Source organism: Cololabis saira, chromosome 23 (genome assembly GCF_033807715.1).
Source record: "Cololabis saira isolate AMF1-May2022 chromosome 23, fColSai1.1, whole genome shotgun sequence".
Taxonomy (NCBI): Eukaryota; Metazoa; Chordata; class Actinopteri; order Beloniformes; family Belonidae; genus Cololabis; species Cololabis saira.
Genome location: NC_084609.1, coordinates 35,331,545 through 35,344,849, shown reverse-complemented (window position 1 = coordinate 35,344,849; position 13,305 = coordinate 35,331,545). Strand labels below are relative to the sequence as shown.

The 13,305-nt window shown below is 47.7% G+C and overlaps 1 protein-coding gene across 1 annotated transcript in view; it reads right to left on the bottom strand.

Moving 5' to 3' along the window:
• LOC133424323 (potassium voltage-gated channel subfamily D member 2-like) overlaps positions 1-6,661 on the bottom strand; it is an 88,097-nt gene extending 81,436 nt beyond the window's left edge. Inside the window, exons 1-2 of the mRNA XM_061714845.1 lie at positions 5,916-6,661; positions 2,559-3,082 (exon numbers count right to left, since the gene is read on the bottom strand). Coding sequence (XP_061570829.1) covers positions 2,559-3,082; positions 5,916-6,518 — 1,127 coding nt within the window. The 5' untranslated portion in view covers positions 6,519-6,661. The remainder of the gene's footprint in view (positions 1-2,558; positions 3,083-5,915) is intronic.
• Between the last annotated feature and the right edge of the window lie 6,644 nt (positions 6,662-13,305).

Here is a 13,305-nt window from a genome sequence, read left to right as displayed (position 1 = left end):
GGGGGGACCTCCGCTCCTCCGGGCGGCTTCATTACCGAGCCCATTACGCTAATCACCGCCGCGTGCTCGCAGCAGCTAATGCTTTCATTTAATTAGCGGCATTAATGGAGGCTCGTCCCGCAGCGCAAAGATGGAGATGAGGATGAGGCGGCCGGGAGGAGGGGGGTGTTGGAAATAGAGCGGGGCGGCCCTGACGGTTTACCCCCAACCGGTCGCATCAGCTGGGCCTAAAAACAGCCGTCGTCACCCTCCGTCGCCACGGCAACGAAGATTCTGGGTCCTTCACGTTAACTTAAAACCACCAAAACGACCTGGAAAGACCACGTCCGGGGCAGCCCGAGTCTCCGAGGACTACAGAAATTATGTATCTGGGATACAGGTGAGACCAATCGAGACTGGACCGCACCAGGAAACAGGCTTTACGACCAAAACAGGAAGTACGTCAAGTCTGTTTACGAACACTTTAAACCTTAAACTAAAAAAACAAACAAAATATATCTATGTTTTTCCTGGAATCACCCTAAAATCAACCAATACAGCCAACAAGGATTAAACTGTGGTTGGGACATGCCCACCTTGGTACAGACACGCCCACGTTGGTTCCGACTGTTGCCCCCTGGTGGTCGGGGGAGGATCTGCACTTCAGAGTCCCTTTAGATGGTTTTTCTCAACAGGACACAAGATTACTAAAAGTAATCAAACTTCTATTTTCACTTAAAAATGCTCTTTAAATCACAACAAGTCTTTTTAACGCTTGTTTCTCACGAAGCCCCAGAATCTCCTCGCGATGACAGGCGACTGATGGAAGCCAGACGTCGTCGGGGGGTCCAGGAACCAGTGACCAACGGACCAATCAGAGCAGCCGAGAGTTTCATCGGCCGCTCTGATTGGTCGGGGCCGACCAGACGGACGCTGATGATGTCATCTGATGATGTCATCTGATGATGTCATCTGATGATGTCATCTGATGATGTCACCAGTAAAGAGAAACAGGCGTCGAGACGAGGACGAGATTAAGTTAACGAGGCGTTCAGCCGTGACCTCCGATCGCACTTCCTGTCAGCTGATCAAACACTGCTAGTAGGTGTGTGTGTGTGTGTGTGTGTGTGTGTGTGTGTGTGTGTGTGTGTGTGTGTGTGTGTGTGCTGATGCTATCAGAAAATAATCAATAAATACAGCCGAAGTTCAACTTCTTACACGAAAATTATGCAGAAAAGGACAAAAAGCAAGACACCCGGAGACCTCCAACCCCGGAGACCTCCAGCTCCGGAGACCAGAGCCTGAACCTGGAACCTTCTTCTTCGGGGTTTCCAGCTCAGATTTCTCTCGGTGCAGCTTCAGATCTGATTTGATCAACTTCTCAGCTTCATCTTCTGATTTTCTTTCTCTAAACTGTAACCAACAACGTCCAGAACCAGTTTATGATCTACGATCAGGTTTGGAGGAAGAACTCGGGACTAAAACTGTAAACGATCTCAGCAGCAGCAGGTGACTCTCTTCTGGATCTGGAGCTAAAAATAAAAACTCCAGAGATTTCAGTTGAGACAAAGAAGCTAAACCCTCCGTCATGCGGGAGATTAGCTCCTCCGTCTTTTATTCGTCTCAGAGGATAAAAGTGCAGCGATGAAGACAAAGACGTCCCCAGCTCTGGTGGACGACATCATCATCTGAAGCTCCGGAGGAGCCTCAGGAGGTTCTGAGGTTCTGAGGACGGAGAGCCGGAGAACCCGTGAAGACACAACTGGATCTGAAAACACGTGTGGTCCTGAGTCGATCGGACAGAAAGACGTCCAGCGCCTTAATGAGAGCATAGACGCAGCTGGACACGGATACGTCCACGTCCGTCCTGCTCTTCTCACGTGTCTCAAGACATCTGCTGGACGACGAGCAAATGTTGTGAAGCTCATTAAACATGTATCAGGTGTCGTCCACAGGTGTCGTCCACAGGTGTCGACTGACCTCCTGGTATTAATTATTGATCGGTTGGTTCCACCGGAGCATGAAGCTGGGTTTGTTTCCAGAAGTGAAACCTCATCTGAGAAACCGCCGCAGCAGGTCCCCAGGTGAACCCGACCACGGGACGACGAGGTACTGGACAACTGGACAACATCTGCCCCACATCTGACCCAAACACATCCACACCTGGCCCAAACACACCCACATCTGTCCCAAACACACCCACATCTGGCCCAAACATACCCCACATCTGGCCAAAACACGCCCCACACCTGACCCAAACACGCCCCACACCTGACCCAAACACACCCCACATCTGACCCAAACACGCCCCACATCTGATGGCGGTGCCCCCCCCCATCTGCTTCCTGTACGGAGCTCAGACAGATGTTGCCGTGGCAGACACCAACTCTTTTACCCAAGACAACGCTGTCGTCAGAAACACGTAAATGGAAACGCAGCGCTAGCGATGGGAACGATGGCGCGGCGCTGGGTTCCCGCTGTAACACCTGAGGAGCAACACAAACCCCGCCCCCTTTTGGGACCAAAACCACCACAAACCCCTCCCCCTTTTGGGACCAGAACCACGCCCACCAACTCACCCCAGCGTCGTCATGGTGACGATGGTGTACCAGAAGGCAGCGGGGATGCTGGTGAACTTGCTGGCGCTGGAGCCCTTCTCGGCGTAGAACATGACGGTGGCAAAGATGATGATGGCCATGGTGAGCGAGAAGAGCAGGAAGCCCAGCTCGGACGCGCAGCTCTTCAGCGTGTAGCCCAGGATGCGAAGTCCCGCCGAGTGTCGCGAAAACTTGAAGATGCGGAAGACGCGGAAGACACGCAGCGTGACGAAGGCGCCGCTGACGTCCTCGTTGTCCGTCATGACCAGGCCAATGTAGTAGGGCATGATGGCCACCACGTCGATGACGCTCATGACGCTGCGCACGAAGCGCGCGCGGCTGGGCGCCGCCAGCAGCCGCAGCACGTACTCCACCGTGAAGATCATGACGCACGCCGTGTCCAGGCAGAAGAAGGCCAGCGCGTAGCGCTCCCCGCACGACAGCTGGCCTGCCGTGCGACCCGGCGCGGTGCCGCACGGCACCGTCTCCACCACGTTGGCGAGCACCTGTAACAGAGTTGGAAAATGCACTTTAATAATTTTTGTTTTCAAATTGTATTTGGGGATTTTATTTATCATTTATTCATTTTGTTGAATGTTTGTGAATTTTATCTCAATTAGTTGTTTTATTTGCGTCTCTTGAGGAAACTACCTTTTTGGCTGTACCCTCTTTCTGTACCTCCTGGGGTTCCGTAGTTCATTAGCTCCTCACAGTGCTGTGTTACACTGATGAGGGTAAGTTGCGTTAAGAACTGCTGCTGCGATTTTTAACAGGTTTTCTTTGAGAAACGATCCATTTATGTTGGCATTTTTGGCGCATATCGTGTAGTTTAAATGCCGCTGACATTACGTGGCTGTTATGTGTTGTTTTGATCATTAATATGCTTTTTGTGGATGTTTTTGTTTTTGCGCCTTTTGTATAACGGCAGGCAGTGACGTAGTGTAAACCAGCAGCCGGTGACGTAGTGTAAACCAGCAGGCGGTGACGTAGTGTAAACCAGCAGGCGGTGACGTAGTGTAAACCAGCAGGCGGTGACGTAGTGTAAACCAGCAGGCGGTGACGTAGTGTAAACCAGCAGCCGGTGACGTAGTGTAAACCAGCAGCCGGTGACGTAGTGTAAACCAGCAGGCGGTGACGTAGTGTAAACCAGCAGGCGGTGACGTAGTGTAAACCAGCAGGCGGTGACGTAGTGTAAACCAGCAGGCGGTGACGTAGTGTAAACCAGCAGGCGGTGACGTAGTGTAAACCAGCAGGCGGTGACGTAGTGTAAACCAGCAGGCGGTGACGTAGTGTAAACCAGCAGGCGGTGACGTAGTGTAAACCAGCAGGCGGTGACGTAGTGTAAACCAGACAGTGCTCACTTTCTCATTTTTGTTTTGCTTGTTCAGGAGCAGAAAGTACAAAAAGAGGGTCCAAAAGACTTTGACTTTGTTTCCTTTGTCAAATGTAATTGTTTTCATTGTGTTTACCCCACATATACAGTGTTTTGTTTTGACCGTTGGGTGTCACTGTTCCCATATTGGCTGTTATGGTTTGGGATTTATTAGTTAAAGGAGCTGTATGTAAGAGCAATAATAAAACGAATCATAAAATGACCCCGATATGTCAACAGACATTTAAAAATCATGTTCATTTCAAATACTTATGTCACTGACAACATCACTCAAGCCAGGATATTCCAGATTAAAAAGAGGAGTTGCAGCCCTCAACTGATGTTTATGTTGTCATTTTTTGTTTTGGCCTGAAGCTCCACCCTCCACCTATCTCCCAATCACCAAGTCAGTATTGTTTCTGAAGCTCCACCCTCCACCTATCTCCCAATCACCAAGTCAGTATTGTTTCTGAAGCTCCACCCTCCACCTATCTCCCAATCACCAAGTCAGTATTGTTTCTGAAGCTCCACCCTCCACCTATCTCCCAATCACCAAGTCAGTATTGTTTCTGAAGCTCCACCCTCCACCTATCTCCCAATCACCAAGTCAGTATTGTTTCTGAAGCTCCACCCTCCACCTATCTCCCAATCACCAAGTCAGTATTGTTTCTGAAGCTCCACCCTCCACCTATCTCCCAATCACCAAGTCAGTATTGTTTCTGAAGCTCCACCCTCCACCTATCTCCCAATCACCAAGTCAGTATTGTTTCTGAAGCTCCACCCTCCACCTATCTCCCAATCACCAAGTCAGTATTGTTTCTGAAGCTCCACCCTCCACCTATCTCCCAATCACCAAGTCAGTATTGTTTCTGAAGCTCCACCCTCCACCTATCTCCCAATCACCAAGTCAGTATTGTTTCTGAAGCTCCACCCTCCACCTATCTCCCAATCACCAAGTCAGTATTGTTTCTGAAGCTCCACCCTCCACCTATCTCCCAATCACCAAGTCAGTATTGTTTCTGAAGCTCCACCCTCCACCTATCTCCCAATCACCAAGTCAGTATTGTTTCGGCATCCGGGTTGCCAGCTCGGCTCTAATTATCGCAGCCATGGCAGCCTACGTTCCTGCTGCATTCTGCAGCCTACCTGGCAACCTCTGGTCGGGGGGAGGAGGGGGAGGGTACACGCCGCTCAACAATATTTTGAAAGTGACTGCAGTACCAGTTTTGGCCATTTCTTACAGACGGCTCCTTTAAAAACAAAGTGTTTTCCTGTCTGTTTTGTCAATTTTCAAATTGGAGATATCTTTAACTTCCATTCTGCCTAGTCAAAATGTAATTACAGATATCTTGAATTAGAGTTTTGACTAGTCAAAATTATGTTATAGATATCTTGAATGACAATTCTGAATAGTCACAATGTAATTCTGACTAGTCAAAATGCGGTTGTAGATATCTGCAATGTTAATTCCGGATAGTAAAACTAGGAAAATGTTTCCTAGGGGGGGCCAGATGTGCAATGCATATGCAATATAGGCAAAAACAGACAAAAAGAAAAGAAAGAAACATCACAATGGAATGAATCCGGAAATCATATGTATATATGCATTTTTTATATATAATATATATCATATATATTTTAATATATCATATATTTATTTTATTAATACATACATATATATATATATATATATATTTGTTTTTTTGTATATATATATATTAATTTATATTTTTTTTATTATTAGGCTCAGAAATACTTAAAGAAACGCCTACTAATGAAATGACAGGATGAAACGCATAACTGACGATAGAATGTTTGTGACCGGCAAGTGTTTTTTTTATTGAGGCAAGTGGGGTGGCCAACAAATTTGTAGGGGGGGCCCGTGGCCACCCCTGGCCCTCCCCCTGGTGGCGCCCCTGCCATAGACTCGTCGTTTGTCACACTTGATCCAAGCCTGTTTTACGCACCGACACGGCGATGAAGAAGCCCGTGACGTAGTAGAAGACCAGCGCCATCGTGGAGGTGTGCGGGTTCTCGAAGGCGCGCCACATGGTCTCCCGCAGGCTCAGGTCCGGCGGCGCCTGCTCGGCCGCCGGGTCCGGGTCCTCGTCGTCCTGCAGCCTCTCCTGGTTCTCTCTCCGCCGGTCCTTGTACTCCTCGTAGCAGCAGTCCCCGATGGTCTCCGGCGCGATGCCGAAGAAGGCCAGCTCCTCCTCGTAGGCGCAGATGCAGTCCCGGCGCGGGTAGTGCAGCGTGCCGGTGCGGTACAGGTTCAGGATGTGGCGGAACAGGTCCGGGTCGCGGTCGAAGAAGTACTCGCGCGTCTCCTCGTGGAAGAAGAAGTCCTTCTCGGTGCTGCCCAGCAGCGTGTCCGGGTAGCGCTCCAGCGTGTCCCGCCACGTCTGGAAGCGGGTTCCGCTCACGTTCAGCACGATCAGCGCGTCCCCGGACCCGGACCCGGCGCGCGGCCGCGGCTCCGGCGGAACCGGCATGGAGGCGCGGGCCACCGGCATCCAGCCCACGGCCGCCGCGCGCGCGAACGGCATCCACGCCGCGACCCCTGCGGCCATCCTGGACACGGGGGGGTGGTGGAGGCTCTGGGGGGGGTCAACCGGAGGACATCCGCGGCGACAGACGGCTTTTACGCACCGAGTTGATGCGTAAAAACGCAAAAACGGAGTCTCCAATCGATGAAACGGTCAGAAATCCGGATCGATCAGCCTCCAAAACGGATCAATAAGTGGCCCAGAGCTCCTGGGGGTGGAGGGGGGGTTGGAGGCTCGGGGTGGGGGGTCAACCGGAGGACATCCGGGGAGACAGACGGCTTTTACGCACCGAGTCGATGCGTAAAAACGCAAAAACTAAGTCTCCAATCGATGAAACAGACAAGATTCCGGATCGATCAGCCTCCAGAACAGATCGATAAGTGGCCCAGATTTCCTGGGGGTGGAGGGGGGGTTGGAGGCTCGGGGAGGGGGGTCAACCGGAGGACATCCGTGGCGACAGACGGCTTTTACGCACCGAGTCGATGTGTAAAAGTGCAAAAACTAAGTCTCCAATCGATGAAAAAGGCAAAATCCCGGATCGATCAGCCTCCAGAACGGATCGGTAAGTGGCCCCAAAGCTCCGGACCTGGACCTGGACCTGCTCACCGACCCGACCCGTTATCCGCCGTGGGTCGATGCGTAAAAACGCAAAAAACTAAGTCTTCAATCGATGAAAAAGGCAGAATCCCGGATCGATCAGCCTCCAGAACAGATCGATAAGTGGCCCAAAAGCTCCGGACCTGGACCTGTGGAACTGGACCTCCTCACCGACCCGGTCCGGTATCCGCCGTGTCTCTGCTCCCGCGGCGCGTCGTCTGCAGGTTCCGGGCTGATGCCGCGCTCCGCAGCCGCGGACGCAGAGAATAGAATAGAATAAACTTTATTGATCCCCCAGAGGAGAAATTCACTTGTGCAGCAGCAAACATACACACGCTCAACAATTTTTACAAAATACACACGAAAGTATGAAAAGGTGTAAAAAAAAAGTATATCCTAAAAGAAAAAAACAATAAATAGCTAAATAATTAAAAAAGAGCAATATAAAATGTAAAAAAAAATGAGCAATGTACAAAAGAAATAAATCCCGCTCTGCGGCTCTGCTCGCCGGTTCGATCCCGCAGGAGGGTTCGAGCAGCGGGGGGCCGAGCTCAGCCGAACCGCACCGGAGGGGAGCGGAGCGCGGCGGACGGAGGAAGGTTCGGGCTGGACGGGAAGCGGCGGCTGGTTGTGCGGCAGCGCCGGTGCTGCTGCTGGAGCCGCGTTCCCCCCCCTTCACTACCGCCCCCCATCCTCCTCCCCGGTGGGGGCGTGGCGCCGGAGATCCCCGCGGATCACCGACCAACGCGCTCCGGGACGCGCGGGGGAACGACGCGTCACGGCAGGCGGGGACGCGCACTCACACACGAGCTCCTGCTGACGGGAGCGCGCCTCTGAGCGCGGGTCTGACATGACAACCGCCCGCAGGTTCGACCGAGACACTAATATAATTTAAAGGGGACCTTATTTCATTTAATGTCTATTTTAAACAGGCCTTGAATGTCTTAAAAACAAGCTTTTTAAGACGGGAGATTAATAAAGTAAACCTTGACCGTGACTTTAAAATCTGAAATGACCAAAGGTGGAGGTTCATCCATCCTGTATCGATCCATCGATCCATCCATCCATCGATCCATCCATCCATCCATCCATCCATCCATCCATCCATCCATCCATCCATCCATCCATCCATCCATCATCCATCCATCCATCATTCATCCATCCATCCATCATTCATCCATCCATCCATCAATCATCCATTCATCCATCCATCATCCACCATTCATCCATCCATCCATCCATCATTCATCCATCATTCATCCATCCATCATCCATCCATCATTCATCCATCATTCATCCATCCATCATTCATCCATCCATCCATCATTCATCCATCATTCATCCATCCATCATCCATCCATCATTCATCCATCATTCATCCATCCATCATTCATCCATCCATCCATCATCCATCCATCATTCATCCATCCATCCATCATTCATCCATCCATCTATCATTCATCCATCATTCATCCATCATCCATCCATCCATCATTCATCCATCCATCATTCATCCATCCATCTATCATTCATCCATTCATCCATCATTCATCCATCATTCATCCATCATCCATCCATCATTCATCCATCCATCATTCATCCATCCATCATTCATCCATCATTCATCCATCCATCATTCATCCATTCATCCATCATTCATCCATCATCCATCCATCATTCATCCATCATTCATCCATCCATCCATCATCCATCCATCATTCATCCATCCATCATTCATCCATCCATCTATCATTCATCCATCATCCATCCATCATCCATCATTCATCATTCATCCATCATTCATCCATCATCCATCATTCATCCATCATCCATCCATCATTCATCCATCATTCATCCATCCATCCATCATTCATCCATCATTCATCATTCATCCATCATTCATCCATCATTCATCATTCATCCATCATTCATCCATTCATCCATCATTCATCCATCATCCATCCATCATTCATCCATCCATCATTCATCCATCCATCATCCATCCATCATCCATCATTCATCCATCATTCATCCATCATTCATCCATCATTCATCCATTCATCCATCATCCATCCATCATTCATCCATCCATCTATCATTCATCCATTCATCCATCATTCATCCATCATTCATCCATCATTCATCCATCATTCATCCATCCATCCATCATTCATCCATCCATCCATCAATCATCCATTCATCCATCCATCATTCATCCATCCATCCATCCATCATTCATCCATCATTCATCCATCCATCATCCATCCATCATTCATCCATCATTCATCCATCCATCATTCATCCATCCATCCATCATTCATCCATCATTCATCCATCCATCATCCATCCATCATTCATCCATCATTCATCCATCCATCATTCATCCATCCATCCATCATCCATCCATCATTCATCCATCCATCCATCATTCATCCATCCATCTATCATTCATCCATCATTCATCCATCATCCATCCATCCATCATTCATCCATCCATCATTCATCCATCCATCTATCATTCATCCATTCATCCATCATTCATCCATCATTCATCCATCATCCATCCATCATTCATCCATCCATCCATCATTCATCCATCCATCATTCATCCATCATTCATCCATCCATCATTCATCCATTCATCCATCATTCATCCATCATCCATCCATCATTCATCCATCATTCATCCATCATTCATCCATCCATCCATCATCCATCCATCATTCATCCATCCATCATTCATCCATCCATCTATCATTCATCCATCATCCATCCATCATTCATCATTCATCCATCATTCATCCATCATTCATCATTCATCCATCATTCATCCATCATTCATCCATCATCCATCATTCATCCATCATCCATCCATCATTCATCCATCATTCATCCATCCATCATTCATCCATCATTCATCATTCATCCATCATTCATCCATCATTCATCATTCATCCATCATTCATCCATTCATCCATCATTCATCCATCATCCATCCATCATTCATCCATCCATCATTCATCCATCCATCCATCATCCATCCATCATCCATCATTCATCCATCATTCATCCATCATTCATCCATTCATCCATCATCCATCCATCATTCATCCATCCATCTATCATTCATCCATTCATCCATCATTCATCCATCATTCATCCATCATTCATCCATCATCCATCCATCATTCATCCATCATTCATCCATCCATCATTCATCCATCATTCATCCATCATTCATCCATCATTCATCATTCATCCATTCATCCATCATTCATCCATCCATCCATCATTCATCCATCCATCATCCATCCATCCATCATTCATCCATCCATCCACCCATCCATCATCCATCCATCCATTATTCATCCATCCATCCATCCCTCCATCACTGCTTCACGAGTAACAAACACAAAAACAGCCTCTGTGATGCATTCACGGTCCCTGACTGAGCTCCGTCACTTCTACGCTGCAGAAGCTCCCAGAGCAGAGGTGTGTGTGTGTGTGTGTGTGTGTGTGTGTGTGTGTGTGTGTGTGTGTGTGTGTGTGTGTGTGTGTGTGTGTGTGTGTGTGTGTGTGTGTGTGTGTGTGTGTGTTCATACAGAGGGTCTCTATCTGTCCACTCAGCTGTCAGTCAATATCTGTGACTGATGGATCCCTGCAGGGACATCAATCACTTCTTCTGCCCTCGAACCCTCTGAGCTCCGTCTGGTGATGGAGTCTCTCCTGGAGCTCAGAAACAAACTCCGTCAGTCTGTGTTATTCTTCTTCTCTGCTCCTCTTCAGCACCCACGGAGACCTGCCGCCTCACTCATCTCAGAGTTTCAAATTAAAGTTCACATTGAGGAGAAAAATGATATGAGTTTGATGAAATCAGTCATTTATGTGACTCATCTTCCATCTTTTGGGAGTTTAACTTTTGAAATACTCACCCAGATGAGCGAGTGTCATACCTGACCGCCACCATCCGCTCGTCGACTGATCCTGTCGGCGTTGAATGAATCTGCTGCAGATGAGCGTCGGTACTGTCAGATACGTTACCATGGAAACCGATCCAACAACTGCTTCTAGGTCCCAGTAGAGGTCCCGACTACGTTCCTCAGGCCGGCCTGGAGGGCTCCTGGAGCTGCTAGGTCTGCTTCTGCTAGGTCTTTATCCACAGCTCAGAAGTCAAGACAGCTAATAGCCGAGTAGCTAAAGTGATGACAGCTAACCACTAACTAGAACCATCAATTAATCAAAAGACCACGCCCCTAATTATGCATAGATTGTCATAAATGTTTTTTTGTTTGTTTTATTTAGGATCCCCATTAGCATTAGCAACAGCATTAGCTATTCTTCCTGGGGTCCAACATACACACAACACACAAATTAACACTTAATACATAACAGATATACATTATACATGACAAACTAAACAATAATAGACACAACTCCCTTAGTCACAAACAACACAGAGGAGAACTAAATCACCATCGTTCTCAGACATAAATACATAGAAATGAAATCAAATAAAACAAAACACCTTCATAACCAATACCTGCCTGGAATGACCTTATCTAGAATTATTTGACCACTTTTTGACCACTACCTATAATTCTATTCAAATTTCATTCTGTTCCTTCTAAATGTCAAATCATCATTCATTACATTTTAAAAGATATTGTTTCAACTGAAACTTAAACCAATCTTTGCTACCTACATGAGAAATATGAACTGGTATAGAGTTCCAGCCAAACATGGCTCTGTAAAAAAGGTTCTCTGAATCAAACCTGTTCTCACCCTTGGTAGAATGAACCTCCTTTCTGATGTGATTCTTGTGCTGTAACCATGGTGAGTAAAATGATAATAAAATCTGTCATACAGTTGTTTCAGAGATCACCAGGATATTTCTCAGAAAATTTAACAAAGTACAAGTAGACCTTTGTCTTATAGATAACCAACCTAGATTCGTATGCTGCTGGACACATTAGACCTATAAGGACACAATACAGCACAACGTGCACGTTTATTTTGTGCCACTTGTAATTTCTTTAAATTTGTAACTTCATTAATTTGAAGTCTAGGGAACCCAGAACCATCATTTGTCAGGATGAACAAAGAAATGCTGCAGCTCCGTGACCCCAGAGCATCATGGGAGCTGTAGTTACAACAACGTTCGGTTCTGTTTGCAATCTCGTCTTTGTCGGGATCAGACTCTTCACAGGAAGCATCAGTGAGCAGAAAACTGTTGGCTAATCCCAAACTGGGATTTCCCCCGACTGGTTCCTGGTTCCAGTTCTCTCCCTGGGGACTAGGTGGTCTGGTCCCGGCGTAAACCTGCAGGGACGTAAACCCCCCCACAGCTAAGGTTCAACTCCAAAGAAATGATTTTACAACCATTTCCAGATCGATACAAGTGCTTCTCTGAGACGAGAGCTGATGTCTTTCCCTCCTGACTTTGTGTTAACAAACACAGACCAACGAACAAAACACTGCTTTTATAGAGGTCGATGAGAACAGCCATGGGGGGGCTTTTATTCCGCAAATATTTACATTTTTACTCCTTTTTTTTGTGGTTTTTGACATTAGGCTTCCAGTTTGAAGCCAGATTTATATAAACTCATGTTTTTCATGTAAAACCTGCAGTAAAAAGTAACTGCAGACAAGAGTTCCCTCCAGGATGCAGTAAAATGTTATTAAATCCTCCTCTAAATAAACGTTGTCGGTGGTGAGACATAACGAGGACAAACAGAGCGGCCAGCGCTCCGGCTGGCGACTCGTCTCGGGTGGCGGTTTTAAACCTCATCTGCTTGGAAACTGATGCAAACGGGCCGCCGCTCGGCCCGCCAGGACCCGGTGGTCCCTGCAGCATCGCCTGGAGCTCGTCAGGACGTCACGACCCTCATTTCCATCCAGGGTTTCCTTCATTCCTCTCAGAAATATCTGCCCCGGTGAGGAAGGTCGGACTCCTGCTCGTTGCTCTCTCAGCACATCCTGGAGACTCCCAGAGGGGTTCAGGTCTGGGCCGAGGCTCTGATGTACGGAGTATTAGGGCCAGGCAGGAGAAAAAAAAGAATAATATTTTAGAGGAGGATTTTTTTTTCATTATGCACAATTTCGACTTTTTTCTCGAAATTTTGACTTTTTTCTCGAAGTGCACAATAAAAAAAAATCTTCCCCTCTCAAATATTTTTTCTCCTGCATGGCCCTAATACTCTTCCGTACTGATGTT